Source organism: Sciurus vulgaris, assembly GCF_902686455.1.
Source record: "Sciurus vulgaris genome assembly, chromosome: 11".
Lineage (NCBI taxonomy): Eukaryota > Metazoa > Chordata > Mammalia > Rodentia > Sciuridae > Sciurus > Sciurus vulgaris.
The window spans coordinates 6,487,751-6,506,605 of NC_136472.1; the positions used below are offsets into that span (position 1 = coordinate 6,487,751).

An 18,855-nucleotide genomic window follows, 5' to 3' on the forward strand; every position below is an offset into this window, starting at 1 on the left:
AGCACATGGGCCAAAATTGTGCGCTCGCATCAGGTACCCGCAGAACCCCAGGGGGGCCCCCTCCTGGGTGTCTAGGCCGAAGGAGCCTCTGAGGCGGGACGGGCCCCCAGGCCCCTCCTCATCTCCCACACTTCTCATCCACCACACTGTGAGGCCTGGGACGGGGTGGCATGGCCACACTTCATTGGATGGCCCTGGAGGTCACTGGGACCCTCTGCCTTGCACGGGGCGTCCCTGTGTTGCTGGGCAGCCCTCCACCACCCAGGGGCCAGGTCTGTGCAGGGATGGGATCCCCCTCCCTGTGGGATCCTTTGGGCTGTGCGTGCTGGGTGCCAGGGCACAGGGGACTGAGCCAGCACCCATCCCTGAGCTGCAGGGAGAAGAGGGTCCGCAGGGCTGCAACCCCGGAGCACAATCAGAGATGCGGCCCCCCTGCCCTTGGCCCCTTCGCACCCCATGTGCTTCTTTTCAGGAACTGGAGCCCTTGGCCACCAGATATTGTTGGACGACACTTTAGAGAGGTTGGGGGGTCCCCGCTCTGCCAGGGGTGCTCCATCCTAGAGTGGGCTGACCCAGGGCAGGCCAGCCAAGGCCGCAGCCTCAGTGGTCCAAGAGCTCCTCAGCCAAGGGACAGGCATCAGCTCCGGGGAAGCCGCCCCTCCGCCTTCCTCACCTGTGAACCTGCAGTCCCCGAATGCTGGCCCCTGGGCCAGGACCACCGGGAGAAGGGGACAGGTCAATGGAGGGGGACCTGTGGGTAGAACGGACACCCAAAGTCTGTGACCAGGGCAGCCTTGGAGTCCCCACTTGCACCCATCAGGACTACGGGGACCGTCAGCAAGCGCACCGACCCCAGCTCCAGGTTCCCCGGGCTGGGCTGAGGGCAGTTAGGGAAAGTGAGGCACAGGGGCTGCCAGGGACCTGCTAGCATTTCCCAGCGCGTGAGGCTCACCTGTCGGGAGGGCCTGAACCTCCTCCTGCCTAGTCTGGGACTCGGTGACACTCACAGCTGCTGCCCTTTGCGGTTCCTGCTCAGGCCTCTCCTGACCTCACACCAACAGGCCTGGCAGGGGCGCCTGGGGCAGGGGTCCGGTCCTGGAGAGGGGGCGCCACCTTTGCCATCAGCCCTCATCTACTGCCACCACTGCTCCCTCCCAGTTTCCCCAAGGCCCCATTGGCTCCCTGCCAGCCAGATGGGGGCCCCTGTGGACATGAAGCCTGTCCTCACCCCACTCCCACCTGCGCCTGGGCCCACTGATCAGCAATGGCTGGGGCTCTAGCTGGGGAGGGGCGGGAGCTGGGGAGGAGGACCAGGAGGGAGGGGGCTTCATGACGTCAGAACCGCCCACCTGCCCCTCCCGCGTGCACCGCCCCTGGAGCTGAACCAGCCCAGCCAGTGGCCCAGCCTCAGACGCTGCAGACAGAGGTGGCCTGGAGAAGACCCTGCACACCCCGGAGCCAGGGTCTCACCTGCAGACCAGGTGCGCCCCGCGAGTGCAGAACCTCAACCGGGGACGTGGACCGAGCTTGGTCAAGGAGGGAAGGACAGACCGCAGACTGAGGACCGTGTGCCTGAGGGCTGAGCTGCGGTGCTGGGTGAACAAGCAGACCTGGGCCAGTGGACCCCCCTCCGGCAGGCAGGGCCTCTTGGGTGGCGGTGACAGCCCAGCCCCAGCTGAGGTTTCTTCAGGAACTGGACATCCGGGCCATCCCCATGGCAGGTATGGTGTGCGCCACCGTCTGGGTCAGGCTCCAGGGTGAGTGAGGCCAGTGGGACCAGGGCCGACAGCGCTGGTGGCTGGGAGCCTCCCAGCTGCAGTTTTGCAGGTAGGGGTGGGGAGAGGCAGGGGCACAAAGCCGCTTCTGGGGGATGGGAGCCTCACGTGTGACCTGTATGTCCCTTGCCATCTCTGGACCTCAGTCCCCACCTGGAGCACTGGAGTAGGGGCTGGACAAGTCTCCTCCAACTTCCCTTCTCCATTTCTTGGGAAAGGTGCCGGCTTCTGGAAGATAGTGCCGAGGACATTCCCCCCACGGAGGTCTGGAAAGAGCAGAGGGAAACACATTGACTGGGATGGGTGGGGTGAGCCAGTGACCACCTGCACAGTCCCCAGGCCCAGTGAAGCCACAAGTCCCTCCCCTGGGGTCTGTAGCCCTGACCCTGGGGCTGGCAGGGGCTACCTGCCCCGGCAGAGCAGCTGGGCCACAGGCAGTTGCCCCTCAATGACCTGGCCCTCGGTGGTGGGGGACATCAGCCCATCTGATCTTCCTGTCCCAGTGTCCTCAGAAATGGCATGTCCCATCCCTTTTAGAGACCCCCCACCCTCCAGGCTGGGAGACCCAGGGGCTGCTCTTGCCTCTCGCAGAACTGCAGCTTCATCCCCACCAAACTCTCCTCCTCCTCCTCCTCCTGGCCCCAGTGACTGTGGGTCCAGTGTCTCTATGAACGGGACCTCTCAGGGCACCTCTCGCAAGGAGAATCGGACAGTGTTTGTCGATTTGTGTCTGTGAAACGTTTCGAGGTTCCTCAGGTTGAGCAAGGGTCAGAATGTCCTTGCCTTCCCCCCCCCAACGCCGTACTGACGACAACTGAACCCAGGGATGCTCCAGCGCTGAGCTCCATCCCCAGCCCTTGTTATTGTTCATTTCGACACAGAGTCCTGCTAAATTGCTGACGCCGTCCTTGAACTTGCAATCCTCCTGCCTCAGCCTCCTGAGTTGCTGGGATTAGAATCATGTGCCATGCCGTCCTTCCCTTTTAAGGGTGGATAATTTCCCGTTGCATGTCTATACGTTTTATTTGTGCATTCATCTGTCAGTGAACACTTGGGTCATTTCTACCTTTTGCCTACTGCGAATAAATGCTGCCATGAACGAGGATGTACCCATTTCTTTGTTTGGGTTCCTCCTTTTTGACTTTTTGGGGTCTAGATCCAGAAGCAGTATTGCTGGATCATATGGTAATTCTACTTTTAATTTCATATGCTCACCAGCAGCACACAAAGACTCGCCTCTGCACATCCTCACCATTGCTTGTTAACCTGGGTCCCTTTCTCCTTTTTCTGATAGCCATCTTAATGAGGATTAACCAGCATCTTACGGTTAGCATTTTATTTTAATTGCGTGGGTTGGGTGGCACAGCTCTTGGCCAAGACTTGCATCGGGCTTGCAGATTAAAAGAGAGCATGCGTCGGGGACAACGGTCCAGAGCAGAAGGTGAGAGAATGGGCTTCCGGAAGCAGGGTGTGTGGGGGTTCCAGGCTGTCCTGAGCAATCGTGGTGAACGGGGCTCTCCCGCAACTCAGCTCTCCTTAATCAGCACCAGCAGCAGGGGTTCCCGTGCTCAGAGCCCCTGCCTACTCCCTGCAGCCTCACGTGTGCATCATCTAAGAAGTGGGGTCTGTGCAGGGCCCACTGTGCGCCAGGCCCTGTGTGTCCCCACCAATCCTCACTTCAGCCCTGTGGGGCTGGTCTAGAGAGCCCCTGGTGACAGGTGTGGAACCTGAGGCTGGAGACAATAGCCAAGCTCTCAACCACAGGGTTGTTCAAAGGTTCCCTGGGGAGCAGGCTGTGGTGGTGAATCCTGTAATCCCAGAGGCGCAGGAGGCTGAGGCAGGAGGACTGATCCTAAGTTCAAGGCTGGCCTCAGCAATTTAAGAAAACTTTGTCTCAAAAAATAAAAAAGGCTGGGGGTGTAGCTCAGTGGTAGAGCACACCAGTTCAATCCCCGGGGAGCAAGCTGGGTCCTGTCTATCTCCGCTCTCCAGGAGCTTGCAGGGGAAAAGATTTTAAATGGACATTTCCCTCATGAGTGATGCTAACCAGGTGACATTGGACACAGGCCTGGTTCACAGGCCTTGCTGGAGGAAGGGCTTATGGGCACAGCCTGAGGGTGAGGGCTTGCTGGGAATGTGGCGCGATGGGAACGGGCCGTCGGGGGCCCACACCTCTGTCCTCTCTCCCCAGCCTTCCTGTCCGCTGGCCTCGGTGTGCTTGCACCTTTGGAAACCTACCCCTTGCCAGTGAACAGCTCCAGTTGGGAGCCCCAGCTGGGGACACCATTCCCGCCAGACCCTTGCACTAGCTCCTCCACAGAGGCCCAAGCTGTGGCCGAGCCCACTGGGCAGGGCCCCAAGAACCCGCGTGTGTCCAGCGTGACAGTTCAGCTGGAAATGAAACCGCTGTGGGAAGAATTCAACCAGCTGGGCACCGAGATGATTGTCACCAAGGCGGGCAGGTGTGGGCATGGGTGGCAGGGCAGGGCAAAGGGCCAGGGCTGGGGTTACGTGGGGCTACTGAACACCTCCCTTCTGCAGGAGGATGTTCCCCACCTTCCAGGTGAAGATCCTGGGCATGGACACGCTGGCTGACTACGCCCTGCTCATGGACTTCATCCCGCTGGACGACAAGAGATACAGGTATGGGGCCAGCTGGGGGCAGTGCAGATCCAGGGCGCAGCAGCCAGGAATCAGACCTGTGCTGCGTGGTGCTCGCCTTTAATCTCATCAACTCTGGAGGCTGAGGCAGAAGGCAAACAAGTTTGAGGCCAGCCTCAGCAACTTAGCAAGACTGTCTCCAAATGGAAGATCAAAAGGGGCTGGGGATGTTGCTCAGTGGTAGAGCATCCTGGGGTCAATTCCCAGTACTGAAAAAAAAAAAAAAAATTAGACATACAGGGCAAACAGCCTGACAGTGGGAGGGAGCCCAATTCAGTGGGCCAGCCTGGGGCAGGCACAGTGGTCTAGCCCAGGACAGCAAGGGTGGACTCCTACCAGCCAGGTACAGCCATGGAGACTCCAAGAGTGCTCTCAGAGGCCTCGTTCCTCATCTACAAGATGCCTGCCAGGCCTGGTGGCAGTGGTGTCGTCAGCAATAGCCCTGGGCCCCGGAGTCTTGGTTGGGCTTGGCATTGGTAGGGTTGCACTCACCACCTCCTCTGCTCCCCAGGTACGCCTTCCACAGCTCAGCCTGGCTGGTGGCGGGCAAGGCTGACCCGGCCACGCCTGGCCGCGTGCACTTCCATCCGGACTCACCAGCCAAGGGCGCCCAGTGGATGCGTCAGATTGTGTCCTTTGACAAGCTGAAGCTGACCAACAACTTGCTGGATGACAACGGCCATGTGAGGTCCTGGCTGCAATGGGGAGGGACTGAGCCAGGTGTTGGGGTCTTGGGCCTCCATTTGACAAAGCCTGGAGCCAGGGCTGGCAGGACTTTTGGTGCCCCATGGCCGTGGTGCCCAGTACCCTGCCCACTGATGATCACCACCTGGTGGGGGCTAGATGGCACAAAGGCCTGTCCGGAGTGGGAGAAGTGTGTGGAATGCCAGGCATAGCGATTGACACTTGGTGGAACAAAGATTTCCCACCTTCCCCAGGCTCAAATCCTGAGGCTGGAGGCAGATGGGAAGCCAGGAACCCAGCAGACACTGGATGAGGTCACAGATAGTGATAAATGACAGGGGTAAAAGGAACCAGGGAAGGTGCAGAGACAGAGGCTGAAGAGGTGATATTGAGCAGTGACCTGAAGGAAGTGGGGGAGGGATGGAGACTATGCATATCAGATGCTTGTTGGCCAGAGGCCAGCAAATGCAAAGGCCCTGAGGCCAGAGGATGTTGGGGCGATTGGGGGGCTGCGAGGGGCTCCCTGCACAGCTAGAGTGGAACAAGGAGGGGAAGTGGAGGAAGAGACCTGTGGTCAGGGCTGGTTGTTTGGGCCAGTCCCCCCATTGAGAGGACGCCTTCCCTCTCTGTGGGAAGAAGGAGGAGGTCTGGAGCAGGGCGCTAGGGCACACGTCCTGCCAGGGCCACTGTGTGGAGAAGGGGCAGAGGCAGCTGAAGCGCACAGGGGAACAATGACAGTTGCTGGCGGGCGGGGGGGTGGTCAGTTCTGGATGGTTCTGTAGGTAGTTACAGGGGTTGGATATGGGCCGAGAAAAAGGATGCTCAAACCCAGTGGGCCCTGGGACACAGGCAGGCTCAGGCTGGTGCCCCGGTGCTGGGGTGGTGAGCCTAGGCTCCGGCAGGGTCCGCGGCCCAGCCCCTCCGAAACCTCCCACAGATCATTCTCAACTCCATGCACCGCTACCAGCCACGCTTCCATGTGGTCTTCGTGGACCCGCGGAAGGACAGCGAGCGCTATGCCCAGGAGAACTTCAAGTCCTTCATCTTCACCGAGACCCAGTTCACAGCGGTGACCGCGTACCAGAATCACCGGGTGGGTGGGGCACAGCTTGGGAGGCACCAGCCGCCAGCCCATTTCCCAGGGTGGACACCAAGGTCTGAACCTGGCCCCAGCCCATGCCCCTCTTGCCCTTGTGCCCCAGGTGTCTGCCCCAGAAATGCCCCTGCCTCATGTCCACTGGCTCCAGAGTTCCTGGCCACAGGGCCTGGGTCCTGCAGCCTCCTGACTGGGGTCCCTGGAGGGCAGGGTGACCAAGTGTGGGCCCCACAGCCCTGCATGGGCTCGGGCAGCCCTGACTGCACCTTCTCCTCTGTAGATCACCCAGCTGAAAATCGCCAGCAACCCTTTTGCCAAGGGCTTTAGAGAGAGTGACCCGGACTCCTGGTACCGTGTGGCCTCTGCTGTTCCACTCAGCCCAGCCCCCAGCCCCTCCCCCTCCAGACATCTCCTGGGGCCTCCCCTGTCACCTGTCCCGCCTTCGGATTCTGACCCTGGTTCCTGGTCCTTCCACTTGACCCCCGCCCCATTCCTGCTTGCCCATCTTCAGGCCTGTGGCCCCACGGCCCCTGCTCAGCATCCCAGCCCGGAGAAGCAGCAGCCTCAGTCCCTGCCTGCTGGCAGGCTCCACGGAGCAGGAGAAAGGTGAGGCCTGGGTCACAGAATGGCGTGCAGGGACTAAGGTCTGCATGGGCCTCCAGGAAGGGACTTGATTGGCAAATCCACTGGGTCCCTGTGTGGCCAGACAGGTGGCCAAAATTCCTAAGATGACATGAGGCCCAGGAAGAACAGGGCAGGGACGTGGAGCTAAGAGCAGAGGTGAGGGTGCTGGCAGGCTTCCTGGAGAAGGCAGTTCTCAAGCCAGGGCTGGGAAGGATTTGGCCGAGGGAGAAGGTGGGGAAGAAATTCCAGGCAGAGAAGAAAGCAAGGGCAAAAGCTGAGATAGGCCAAGACAGGCAGGGCAGGGGCCGGGGGACGTGGGTGAGAACTGAGGTGTGAGGGGAGGCTGGGGGTCTGCTCAGACCATTTCCTCCCCAGACACCAACAAAGCTTCAGCCTCCACCTCCAGGACCTCTGTCCGGCTCCACCATCAGCTGCTGCCCTCCCCTGAAGCCCTGCTGGCCCAGGCCACCTACAGGCCCCTTGCTTACCAGGGCCTGTATCCTGGAGCCTCAAGCCATCTTGGGATTCCAAGGGCCCGACCAGCACCGTACCCTCTCCCCAACGTCCGGACTAGTGGAGATCAGGGTGGCCTGACCCTCCCAGCTGGGCTGGGGCTGCTGTCCCCCACCGCTGTGCACCTGGGACCTGGCCAGGACTCTCAGTGATAGCACAGCCCTCCTACCCTGGACCCCTCACCCATGTGGGAGTGTCTCCACCCACCCCCTGCAGCCCCACCTGTGCAGAGGCCCCTCTCAAAGGAGAGCAGGTGGCTGGAAGCCCTGTCCCTGCTACCTGCCCTGCCAGAGCCAGTCTGGGACCCACCAAACTTGGAACCAGCCCTCCTGTTTCCACCCAGCAATCTAGACTCTTGCCCCCTCCTGCCTTGGGGGTGATTCCCCCAGACTCCTCTCTTACCCCTCTCTTACCCCAACATTAAACCATTTGGCATGGGTGAGTAGAGCACTTCTGTCCTCCAGGATCATGGCAGAGGGACTCAGGAACTCCCAGACCCGACTGACAGTCCCCACATCCACTCTGTAGGCATCCTGAAGCTCAGTCCAGTGGCAACCACATCTCTGGGAGTGCAGTGACGTAAAGGCGGGGACACCATTCAAGTCACAGAACTGCACCTAGCCCTGTGAAAAGGTCCCAGTCCTACTCCTGCTTTGTGCCCAGATGAGGACCAAAACTGTGGCTCAGAGAGGCAATGAACCTGCTCAGAGTCACACAGCAAACATTACCGACATCTGCCATTCCACATTTAAATACTGTGTGAAAGGCTGGTGTGTTCTGGCTCTTGAGGGAGCAGGGTCTGGAGAGAGCTGCAGAACCACAACAGGCAGTGGCCACAGAGGCCAGGGTAGGGATGGGGGTAGTGATGTGAGGACCAATCAAAAATCAAGACAGGAAGGGAGAAGACCCCTGGAGGCTTGGGCTGAAGTCCATTCCAATGGAGGATAGGAGTGGGAGCAGGCAAGCTGCACATGGGTCCACCAACTCATCCTCAGCCTCCTGGATGGGGGACCCCCGACTCTGCAATCCTATAGCTCCTTCCCTTCAAGGGAGAGATGGACACCGCTGGGGCGAGGGACCCTGGACCCGACTCCAAACTCCCCGAACCCAAGGTTGTAAGGGCCGAGGTCTGCGAGTTCTGCGTCAGGCCGCGTCTGCTCCAGTGGGTCTGGGAACACACTCAACGGAACCTCGGCGTTCTCGGGGGCGGCGTGGGTGGCGGGATTTCTCCACAGGCTACGCCCACACCCGTCCCACCCGGAAATCCCGGCACCTAACCACGCCCTTCCGGTTACGTCCCACCTTGAGGCCAAGGCCTCTCCCTCAAGCCACGCCCCCGTCCCGTCGTTAAAGAGATTCTGCCCAGGCTCCGCCCCCGATTGCTTCCCAGGCTCCGCCCCGTCGCCCTCGCAGTGACGCCGAGCTGCGGCTCTCCGCAGGCCCCGCCCCTCCGCCCTTCGGTTTTGGACCCGCCTCTTTTCGCTGAGGCCCCGCCCCTCCCAGGCCCCGCCCTCGCCGGGCAGGCGGGCGCCCTAGCTGTCCGCGGAGCCGGGAAATGCAGCTCGATTGCTTGTCTGCGGAGGACGAGCGGCGCTGCAGGCAGCTGCTGGCGAGGACCACTGCCCGGTTCCGCGCGCGGCCCGCGGCGGCCGCGGTGCTCGTTCCGCTGTGCCTTGTGCGCGGAGTCCCGGCGCTGCTCTACACGCTGCGCTCCAGCCGCCTGGCAGGCCGGCACCAGGGGGACGTCAGGTACACTCCCGGCTGCGGGAGGCCGCTGAGTCCCGGAGACGGCAGGGACCGTGGGCAAGGCACTCAGCCTCCCTGGGCCTGGTTCTCCGCCTTTGTAAAATGGGTCTGGGAGAAACGGTTTGCCTACGACGGCGGCGAGGACTCAGCAACCATTGTCCCCTGCGTCGGCGCACCACCGCCAGCCGGGACTCGACCGGTTTCCTCTCTCTAAAAAGGCAGGACTCTGCCCCCTGCCGGCGGCTGTAGAGAGTCGAGTCCCGGAGCCCAGGAAGCGTGCGGGAGGGGCTGCCCAGCCTCGGGCCTTGGCTCCGCCGGCGGTGGGAATTGAGGACACCCTGGGGTCAATGTCAGCACCACTGGGCCACCACAGGCAGAATTCGGGGTCTGAGCCCCAGGATCTTGCCCCTGATGCCAGACCCTCATATCCTATCCTGCACTGCCCAGGGCCCTCTCCCTTACCTGCATTGATCTGGGAGGTAAACTGGCTTCCCCAGGTCATGTGACTTGCTCCAACCCTCACAGCAAACTAGGGATAGAGGCAGAAGATGCCATGGTGGGCTTCTAGCCTTCGGTCACTGCCCACTCCCCTGCCCCTTCACGGCCCCAAAATACAAGGACCAGACTCCCTGTGCCTGTTCAGTTTCCCAGGCGGCAAGTGTGACCCCACTGACCAGGACGTGGTGCACACAGCCTTGCGGGAAACCCAGGAGGAACTGGGCCTGGCCGTGCCGGAGGAGCATGTGTGGGGCATCCTGCGGCCTGTGCATGACACGGTGAGCCACCAGGCCCAAGGCCACCCTCACTCTGTGCCCCCTGGACACGGAGCCAGGATCCCAGGGACCAAGAGAGTGGTCACAGATTCCTGCAGGCTTAGGATATGGAGGAGTGCTCCAGCACCTGCGCGGGAGTCACGTGTTCTATCCCCACACAACCCTTGGGGGAGGGGACAGGGGAGAGCCAGCTCTGCTCAGCTGGGAACAGGAAACGGGAGGCTTCCCAGGAAGGGCAGGGACCCAGCTGGGTCTGAATGGCAAGTGGGAGATTTGAGATTTAAGGGTAATAAAGATAATGGCAGGGCTGGGGGGATAGCTCAGTTGGTAGAGTGCTTGCCTGTCAAGCACGAGGCCCTGGGTTCGATCCCCAGCACCGCAAAAAATAAATAAATAAATAAAGGTAATGGCAGGTGGATGAAGCAGGGGTGGGGGAAGCAGTGTGCAAAGGCATGAAAGGCCTAGTGCACTTGGGGCCCTGAGACAGCGTGGATGTACTGAGGCCAAAGGCAGGGGTCCTGAGGCCAAAGGCAGGGGTCCCCTAGACCTGGCCATGCCCACCAGAGGCAAGGCAGGTCCTCCTCCCTGACTCCCCACCCCAACCCCAGAGCCCCACCTGGCCATGCCTCCCCTGAGAGCCTGTCCTTCTCCCAAACCAGAGAAAGGCCACAGTGGTGCCAGTGCTTGCCAGTGTGGGCCCACTGGATCTGCAGAGCCTCAAGCCCAACCCCAAGGAGGTGAATGGGGGACACTGGGGGCTGGCCTGTCCCACGGGGGAGGCTGCAGTGCCCAGCCCTCCCTCCACCCTCTCCCTGCCTCCTCTCACAGGTGGATGAGGTGTTTGTGCTGCCCCTGACCCACCTGCTGCAGACACAGAATCAGGGCTATACCCACTTCTGCAAGGATGGCCACTTTGGTTACACGCTACCCGTCTTCCTGCATGGACCACACCGTGTCTGGGGGCTCACAGCTGTTGTCACTGATTTCACCCTGCAGCTGCTGGCCCCTGGCACCTACCAGTCCCACCTGACCAGCCCTGAGCTGCTCAGAGGCTGAGGGCCTGGCCCTAAGTCACTGCCTTCGCCCTGCAAGGCCACTGCAGACCTGAATAAAGAGTCTTCAGAAACTTGGGGTTCCTGCCTCTTCTGTATGGAGGCCCTGACTTTGGGCAAACCCCTGAGCCACTGGCAAGGGCGCCTCAGTCCGCTCACACTGTCCCCACAGCAGGGGACAGTTCCTGGGTGCCAGGCATGTGGAGTCGTTTCATTTCACCCTCCACAGCCCTGTGAGGCTGAAAGAGATTGGAGCTCGGGGGGGACACACTCCCTGCTGAAGGCCACCCCAGGCTGACGTGAACATCTGGCTGCACCTGCACCTCCTGTTCTCTGTGCCTGGCTCACCTCCTGTTGGGCTTTGGGAGTCCGAACTCTGGAGCCTGCACTCTGGATGTCACTGCACAGTCCCAGCACTGCTGAGACCCTGTTGCTTGGCAGGTGGTGTGGAGGCCACATCTGTGGTCCAGCCAGATGCCACTCTGTCCTTCAGAAGTGGAGGTGCTCACTGAGACCTCAGACCAGGCAGGTCACGTGGATCATAGTGGGACTGCACATTAATCAAACACAAATGATAGTGGAATTATGCATCAGTTATGTAGACCAGGGTTCTGTAAGAGGTGAGGGGCTGGGCTGTCTGCGTTTGGCACCGTGGTAGAGGAAGAACTCTTTGGCAGTACCAGGACAAGTAAGATAAAACTCCATTCAGTACCGAACTCTTCCTGAAGAGGAATGGTAATTCCAAACTCCAGCAATAACGCGCTTCAGGTAGGGCTCGATCCAGGGCTTTGGGGTCTCTCCCTTTCTCTTTTGAACTGTGCTGGCCTCATGCGCAGGGGTTGTTTCTAGTCCAGAAACATGAGAGATGAGAGGGCACAGCACCAGCATCCCATCAACAGAAAACACCTCTCTCTCCTGGCTGGTCTAAGCTGGGACTGCACTTCATTAGCCTCTCTGGTCACATGGCACATTGGATTTAAAGTTTATGGATTGACAGGGCTTGGGGTGAATCCCTGGCACTGAAAGAAGAGAAGGGTGGCCCCTACCAAACATCTGAGGGCATAGCATCTACAAAATGGGTTACGGATTTAGCTGTAAGACCGGAAGTGGTGAAACTACTCACACCACAGAGGAGACACTCCAGGCATCGATCTGGGCAATGATTTCTTTTATAGCAGCCCCGAAAGCTTAAGCAACAAAAGCAAAGACAAATGGGATAGCATCAAACCAAAACGCTACACAGCCAAGGAAAACAGTCAAGAGTGAAGCAACACCAGGAGAAAATGCGGGTAAGCCCTACCCTTGGCATGGGGCCAAGATTCAATTACACAAGGAAACAACAGCCCACCTTAAAAACGGGCAAAGGCCCTGAACAGACAGTTCTTAAAAGAAGACACACAATGGATATATGAAAAAATATTCAACATCTCTAAGCATCAGGGACATGCAAGTCAAAACCAGGTGAGATCTTACCTCACACCTGTCAAAATATCGATTTTTTAAAAATGAAAGAGGGCCGGGGTGCAGTTCAGTGGCAGAGCACTTGCCTAGCCTGTGCGAGGCCCTGGGTTCCATCCCCAGCACCTCAAAAAACACAACAAACAAAACCCCCAAGTAAACCATGAAAGATAAGTGTCCAGAGTAAGTGCAGAAAAGAAAACTATTAAATACTGTTGGTGGGGACATAAATTAGTATGTGTAGCCATTTTGGAAAACAAAATGTGTGGAGTTTCCTTTGAAAACCAGAGAACTACCCACTCCCAGGTATGCACCCAAAGAAACCAAAACTGGCCCGTCAAAAAGATGCCTGCATCCCTTGGGAGGGGCCTGGAGGAGCCCCCTGGGAAGGGAGAGGGAAGGAAGCCAAGCCTTGAACCGCAGCTTCTCCACCTTGGGACCCAGGCAGCGGTGGCTTGACTGGCTTGGCTTGGCAGAAGCGCTGCACTACAGGAGCAGTCCCCTGCCTCTCCCGCTGAGGCGAGGTGGGGGCGGGCGGAGGGGAGGCCTCGAGGAGCTGAGGCAGCTGGATGGCAGCTACACAGAACTAGAGAGGCAGGTGTCGTCCTGGTGGAAAACGTCTACAAATATGTCCGAAGCACAGGCTGCTCAAGAGCAAGGTCAGCGAGCGCAGCTTCTGCGGGAAGAACCACATGCCAAGGGACAGATGAGCTCGTCCAGAACCTGGATGCCAATCACGACAGACCATCAGCTTGGACGAGCACTGGACCTTAAGAGGCGGCGTCACCTGCCGCATTGCCCACCCGAGCCGCCAGCAGAGCAGCAGCTCGGCCCTGCCAGCCAGCCTGGGGGTTCTTCCCAGGTCCCTCCTCCGCCTCCTCTGCCCTCACCCCTTTCCTTGCTTCTCCTCCAGACCTTCTCCTTACCCTTGCTCAGCAGGGGCAGGGGAGATGTCAGGGCCCCCTTGTGAGTATCTCAATGTGGGGGTGCTTCCCCGGGGGGTCTCAGTCCCTGGAGCCAGCGGGCCCTAGGGGACCCCTGTGAGATCTCAGTGCTGTTTGGGGCCCCCGAGAGTTTCCTCGCCTGTTCAGTCTGTTCACTCTTCCCATGCCTGATGCTTTTGTCCGTTTCCTGCCTGATTCTGGGCCCTGACCTCCAGAGGTCAGCTTGCTGCTTGAGGCCTCCCTGCCTCTGGTGTCAGCAGTGGCAGGGACCTCTCCCCCCACAGCCGTCAGCTGGCAGAGAAGCGTTTCCAGGGACTCCCCCCCACTAACTGCCTTTGTGTCTGCGAATGAGCTAAGCAGGACTGAGCCTTCTCCCTCTTCTTAGCCACTAAAATGATGGTAATAAAGGCTGGATTTGGAGTTTGTATCCCTCTTACCTGGTCCTTTTATGGCATTCATTAAACCCTTCACACTCCTTGGGAAAAAAAAAAGATATCTGCACCCCACATTCACTGCAGTGCTATTCTCAATAGCCAGAATACAGAATCGACCAAATGAATGGATAAAGAAAATGTGTTATATACATTTCAGCTTTAAAAGAGGCAATTCTGTCATTGGACCCAACAGGGACGAAGCTGGGGGGCATTATGATAAGTGAAATAAGCCAGGCAAAGAAAAGTACAGCACCATCTCACTTTCATGTGGAATCCAAGAAATCTGAGCTGGCAGCTAGGTGTGGTGGCTCCGGACTTGGGAGGCTGAGGCAGGAGAACTGCAAGTCAAGGCCAGCTTGGGCAACTTAGCGAGACCCTGTCTCAAAATAAAAAATTTAAAAAGTCCTGGGAATGTAGTTATAACAAGACATCCAATGTACCCCATAAATATCTACAATTGTTATTTCTTGCTTAAAAATTGAAAGATCAACCAGGTGAGGGGATGCTGGGCAGTTAAAGCCAGGGAGCCAGATGGAGGGGGCCAGGTCAAAAGTCAGTCCAGGCAGAAGGTGCTGCTGGGTAATGCAGGGGAGGCCGAGGGAAGAAGAGCAATGTGGAGAAGAGAAGCAGGGGGGCTCAGCACATAGAGGGCCACCACGAGGTCCAGGGGCCCCTCCTTGGTGAGGAGACAAGGGGCACTTCAAGGAGGGGTTGGGACTGTGCTCCCAGTCAGGAGCGTGGGGAGAAGGGTGTTGAAGTGACCTCGAGCAGGCCACCTCATAGGGTCTCCTAGGGCCGGCTGGCTCCAGGGACTGAGACCCCCAGGGAAGCGGCCGCACATTGAGATACTCACAAGGGCCTGCTCCCCACACAAGCCCCCGTCCCGCCCCCGTCCCACCCCCGTGCGCCCCACGGGGCTCCCTCTTCCCCGCCTGACCGGGCCCTCCTCGCCTCCTCTCCTGTCCATGCAGCCCCACTTCCATGCACCTCGCCACCCCCTTCCTCACCGCTGGCCCCCAGCGTCCTCACCTGCCAGCAGGACCGCATGACCGCGGTAAAAATAACTCCTTCTGACGGCTTGTGAGCCGAGGGGCAGTGGGAGGGGGAGCTGAGCCCCGGCACCAGGGAGGGGCCCTTGGGGCTGAGGGCGGGAGGTGTGGCCTCCTGGTTCCAGCCCTTCCCCTCCCTGTCACACCCCTGCTCAGACAGCACCTCTGCCGCCCCAAGCGCACCCAGCACCAGCAGCTGCGACCCGAACCCAGCCGGCCCGGCTAAGGAGCCTGGCGGGCCGCCTCCAGGCTGGAGAGCTTGACCTCGGGACCCCGCGCTCTGTCCTAGACCGCCGGCCATGGCCTCGGCGATGCGTCCTCGCCCCGTCTTCGTGGCCGGGTGCGTCCCCCCAGCCCCCAGTGCGCCAGGGTCCCTCTGAGCCCCGCCCGCATGTCCGAGCCCCCATGGCGGGCACGGCGCCCCCCGGCCGCCGCCGGCCCCAGCGCGTGAGCATGCAGGAGCACATGGCCATCGACGTGAGCCCCGGCCCCATCCGGCCCATCCGCCTCATTTCCGACTACTTCCCGCACTTCTACCCGTTTGCTGAGCCCGCGCAGCGCACCCACGACCAGCGCGCTTGGGGGACCCCCGCCATTCTTTCTGCAACCCCGCCGCAGCCCGACCCAGAGCAACAGGGAGACTCGGACGACAGCAGTGAGTGGGGGCGGGGCAAGGGGACACCCCAGGATGGTGCTGGGGTGTCCCTAGCATCCCTGTGGAGGGTGGGCAGGTGAGCCGCTGGCCGCTGACCCTGCCTGCCACCTGCCCTAGCTGCCCTGGGCACCCTCGAGTTCACGCTTCTCTTTGATGCGGACAACAGCACCCTGCACTGCACAGTCCATCTCGCGAAGGTGAGGCTGGGGACAGGGCTCCCTGGGACAGGGGTGGGGCCGCAGGCCTACCCCACATCCACTTCTGTTCCCAGGGTCTCAAGACACCGGCCTCAGGTTCTGTTGACACCTATGTCAAAACCAATCTGCTGCCAGGAGCCAGCAAGGTGAGGGCAAGAGCCAGTCTTTATTGCTGCTCTCTGGCAGGTCCAGCCCAGGGCACCCACCTGGCCCCAACTTGTCCCAACCTCCAGGGCTTGGACCTGAGTTGCTGGGACCAAGGAGGCAGGGCAGAGGGCCGGGAGGGTTTCTGATCCACCCTGCCTGGTCTCCAGGCCAGCCAGCTTCGGACCCGCACCGTTCGGGGGACAAGGGGACCTGTCTGGGAAGAGACACTTACCTATCACGGCTTCACCCGCCAGGATGCTGGGCGCAAGACCCTACGGTGAGGATCCTGCCTGGGCCACCTGGGGCAAGGTAGGGGGATGGGATTTGCTCGACCAAGTTTGATTAGGGCCACCCCCAGACTGTGTGTGTGTGAAGATCCTCGGCTTCGGCGACGGCGGCGGGCACCACCCCTGGGGGAGCTGCGGGTACCCCTGAGGAAACTGGTGCCCAACCGAGCCAGGAGTTTCAACATCTGCCTGGAGAAGCGGAGGCTGGTGAGGGGGCTGGGGTACAGGGTGGCACTGCAGGGTCAGGGGCCTTGTGTTGGGGGTTGCTGGAGGAGGAGCAGGGAGGGGCACCTGAGCAGTGTCCTGCTGAGGTAACTGGGCCCTGCTTTTTCAGACCAAGAAGCCCAAGAGCCTGAACACAGCCCGAGGCATGTCCCTGTATGAGGAGGTGAGTGAGGCAGCTGAGCAGGGCGGGGTGGGCATGCCAGTGGCCCAGGCCGAGGTGGGTCAAACAGAACAGAGGTGGGATGGAGGGGTTTGCGGCCACCTCTCACAAGCCCTGTGAGCCCTTGTAGCCCTGGGAAAACCCAGTGGCAGGGCAGGTGGAGGGCGACTCCCTTGCCGTGGCAGCAGGGGGACTGGGGAACTCTGGGGCAAAGCAGAATCCCTCGAGGCACAGCCAGGCCCAGACCTGGCAACCTTGAGGAAGAGGTTGAGAGCTGGGGTGGAAGGGCGGGGTGAGGTCAGGGAGAGGGCAGCTGGGCTGGGCTCCCTGGCAGCAGGCTCTGCCGCTGCGGTCAGTGTGCGTGCCCTTCCTGTGGCTGGTTGTCCTAGACAGGTCCTTGTTAGGAGGTAGCAAAGGTAACCAGTGGGCTTCTTGGACCCCATCTGAGCCCAGGGACCTAGCAGAACTCCTAGCTCAGCAGGGGAAGGCATCCCTAAGGCCAAGGGTAGGCCCTCCCTCTCCTCTGAGAACAAAAGGGCCTGGTGCCCTGCCCCTAGTGGAGACCCGAGTTGCTGCAGTTGCCAATTAAACCCAGGTGGGTGAGGCCCTAACAAGGTGGTGACACCACCAAGCACCCTATGACACCTACCTCCTGTCCCAGTGCCCAGCACCTGCTCACCGAGCACTCCAGTGTTACTGAGAACTGCCTGTGACGTGGTGGCTGGGTCTCCTGCAGTCACTCTACACAAAGCACAGGAAGAGACACTCTTTCTGGCATCCTCCAAGCTGTGGGCAGCAGGGTCCCAGAGTGTGGCAAAGGGCCTTGCCCCCAGAGCCATGGGGTAGGTTTTGGAATTGAAGAGACCTGTTGTCCTTGGGTACAGAACAGCCTCCAGAGCTGCCTCTGTGGTACCAGGCTGGTCCTGCAGGCGGTGGTTGTGGGCGCTTGCTGGACGCCACACAGGAAGCGCCTGTTGTTTGGGGCACTCCAGAGACCATCATCTACCTCCCCTCCATGACAAGGATGTGCTAAATGAACCAGTAAGCCCCTCTCCTCAGGCCCTGGAGGGCACAGCTGACCGTAAGGTCCTTTCCAGGGTGCCAGATGGTTGCTGTCTGGGGAGACTGCCATACAATTAAATTGGCCGCTTCTCTGCAGCTCTCCTATTTGGGGCCTGGACACTGGTGGGGTGGTGGACTTTGGCTGGATGGGGTCTGACCAAAGCCTACACCTGCAGGAGGAGGCAGAGGCAGGGGCAGCTGGGGAGGACCGTGGGCGCATCCTGCTGTCCCTGTGCTACAGCTCCCAGCGGGGGGGCCTGCTGGTGGGCATTCTGCGCTGTGCCCACCTGGCCCCCATGGACGCCAATGGCTACTCAGACCCCTTTGTCCGCCTGTGAGTGCAGTTGGTGGACGGGTGGGCAGGAAGGGCAAGGTGGCGGCTCCTCACCTCCCAGGGCCACATCTAACTTGCCCACCTCCCCACCTCCTCAGTTTCCTGCATCCAAACTTGGGGAAGAAATCTAAATACAAGACCAGTGTTCGGAGGAAGACCCTGAACCCCGAGTTCAATGAGGTGAGCCAGGGCTGAGCAGGTTCCAGCCGCCCTGGTCTGGACCTGTTTCTCAGACTGAAGGACTCGCCTGCTTGCTCCTGCCCCTCTCCCTGCAGGAGTTCTTCTACGCAGGCCCCAGGGAGGAGCTGGTCCAGAAAACACTGCTGGTGTCTGTGTGGGACTACGACCTGGGCACGGCAGACGACTTCATTGGTGAGCAGGAACGCAGGGCACTGTGGGGAGTCCCATGGGCTCCTGCCAACCCTGATCCGTGTCCCTGGCAGGTGGGGTGCAGCTGAGCAGCCAGGCCAGTGGGGAACGTCTACGCCACTGGCGTGAGTGCCTGGGCCATGCAGACCACCGGCTGGAGCTGTGGCACCCGCTGGACGGTGTGCCCCCCCAGCTTGGTGACTAGCCAATATGGGGCCCTGCTTGCAGACCTGCCCCACAGTGGCCAGGACACCCCTGGAGCTCGGAGGATCCAGGGGACTCCCCCACCTGCTGTGCCCATTCCCGTGACCCAGGGATGTTTCCTCTCCCTCCACATTCACCCCACCCCAGATCATAAAGCCAAAATAAACATCTTCTGACCAGAGCAGTTCGTCCTTCCTCTGGCCGCGTGCCCCACCTCCCCTGCCATCACCTACAGGGCAGACAGATGCTGTTCTGTCTCCCACCTTCCAGGGGCCTGTGCTGAACCAGGCTCCCAGTCTGGACTGCACCCTGTTTCCCACACTGAGGGAGGGGGATGTGATCACATCTGAGAGCAGGACTGAGGAATGGCAGCGGATGGCAGGGTGAAGAGCAAAGTCACAGATGC

The 18,855-nt window shown here is 60.3% G+C and overlaps 3 protein-coding genes and 2 long non-coding RNA genes across 8 annotated transcripts; 3 read left to right on the top strand and 2 right to left on the bottom strand.

The window, feature by feature from the left end:
* The first annotated feature begins 297 nt into the window (after nt 1-297).
* On the top strand, nt 298-7,567 carry TBX10 (T-box transcription factor 10). Of its 3 annotated transcripts, none has more exons than XM_079103198.1 (8): nt 298-1,721; nt 3,967-4,237; nt 4,317-4,418; nt 4,948-5,119; nt 6,058-6,213; nt 6,497-6,564; nt 6,728-6,822; nt 7,216-7,567. In XM_079103198.1, exons 1-8 carry the CDS (start codon nt 1,715-1,717, stop codon nt 7,503-7,505), a joined length of 1,161 nt encoding a protein of 386 aa, XP_078959324.1. In that variant the 5' UTR covers nt 298-1,714; the 3' UTR covers nt 7,506-7,567. The 3 variants fall into 3 exon arrangements, 2 of the variants coding, with proteins under 2 accessions (XP_078959324.1, XP_078959325.1); XM_079103199.1 differs by having other exon boundaries at nt 7,200-7,431; XR_013757682.1 differs by having other exon boundaries at nt 6,058-6,564; nt 7,200-7,242.
* On the bottom strand, nt 1,748-8,780 carry LOC306639545. 2 transcript variants are annotated; one of them, XR_013757683.1, is made up of 4 exons: nt 7,767-8,780; nt 4,773-5,131; nt 4,332-4,645; nt 1,748-3,508 (listed from the first exon to the last, which is right to left on the bottom strand). It is a non-coding gene; the product is annotated as an uncharacterized lncRNA (long non-coding RNA). The 2 variants fall into 2 exon arrangements; XR_013757684.1 differs by having other exon boundaries at nt 1,748-3,386; nt 7,767-8,721.
* A 57-nt stretch (nt 8,781-8,837) lies between these two features.
* On the top strand, nt 8,838-10,998 carry NUDT8 (nudix hydrolase 8). Its single transcript, XM_079103201.1, has 4 exons — nt 8,838-9,102; nt 9,743-9,875; nt 10,532-10,609; nt 10,701-10,998. The coding sequence occupies exons 1-4, from the start codon at nt 8,909-8,911 to the stop codon at nt 10,926-10,928; spliced, it is 633 nt and encodes a 210-aa protein (XP_078959327.1). The 5' UTR covers nt 8,838-8,908; the 3' UTR covers nt 10,929-10,998.
* A 1,077-nt stretch (nt 10,999-12,075) lies between these two features.
* Nucleotides 12,076-14,909, bottom strand: LOC306639546. The gene is made up of 2 exons (XR_013757685.1): nt 14,790-14,909; nt 12,076-14,136 (listed from the first exon to the last, which is right to left on the bottom strand). It is a non-coding gene; the product is annotated as an uncharacterized lncRNA (long non-coding RNA).
* A 45-nt stretch (nt 14,910-14,954) lies between these two features.
* LOC306639543 (double C2-like domain-containing protein gamma) lies at nt 14,955-18,729 on the top strand. The gene is made up of 10 exons (XM_079103200.1): nt 14,955-15,464; nt 15,582-15,661; nt 15,736-15,807; nt 15,976-16,085; nt 16,167-16,302; nt 16,430-16,483; nt 17,722-17,876; nt 17,975-18,056; nt 18,152-18,248; nt 18,320-18,729. The coding sequence occupies exons 1-10, from the start codon at nt 15,215-15,217 to the stop codon at nt 18,448-18,450; spliced, it is 1,167 nt and encodes a 388-aa protein (XP_078959326.1). The 5' UTR covers nt 14,955-15,214; the 3' UTR covers nt 18,451-18,729.
* The last annotated feature ends 126 nt before the right edge of the window (nt 18,730-18,855 follow it).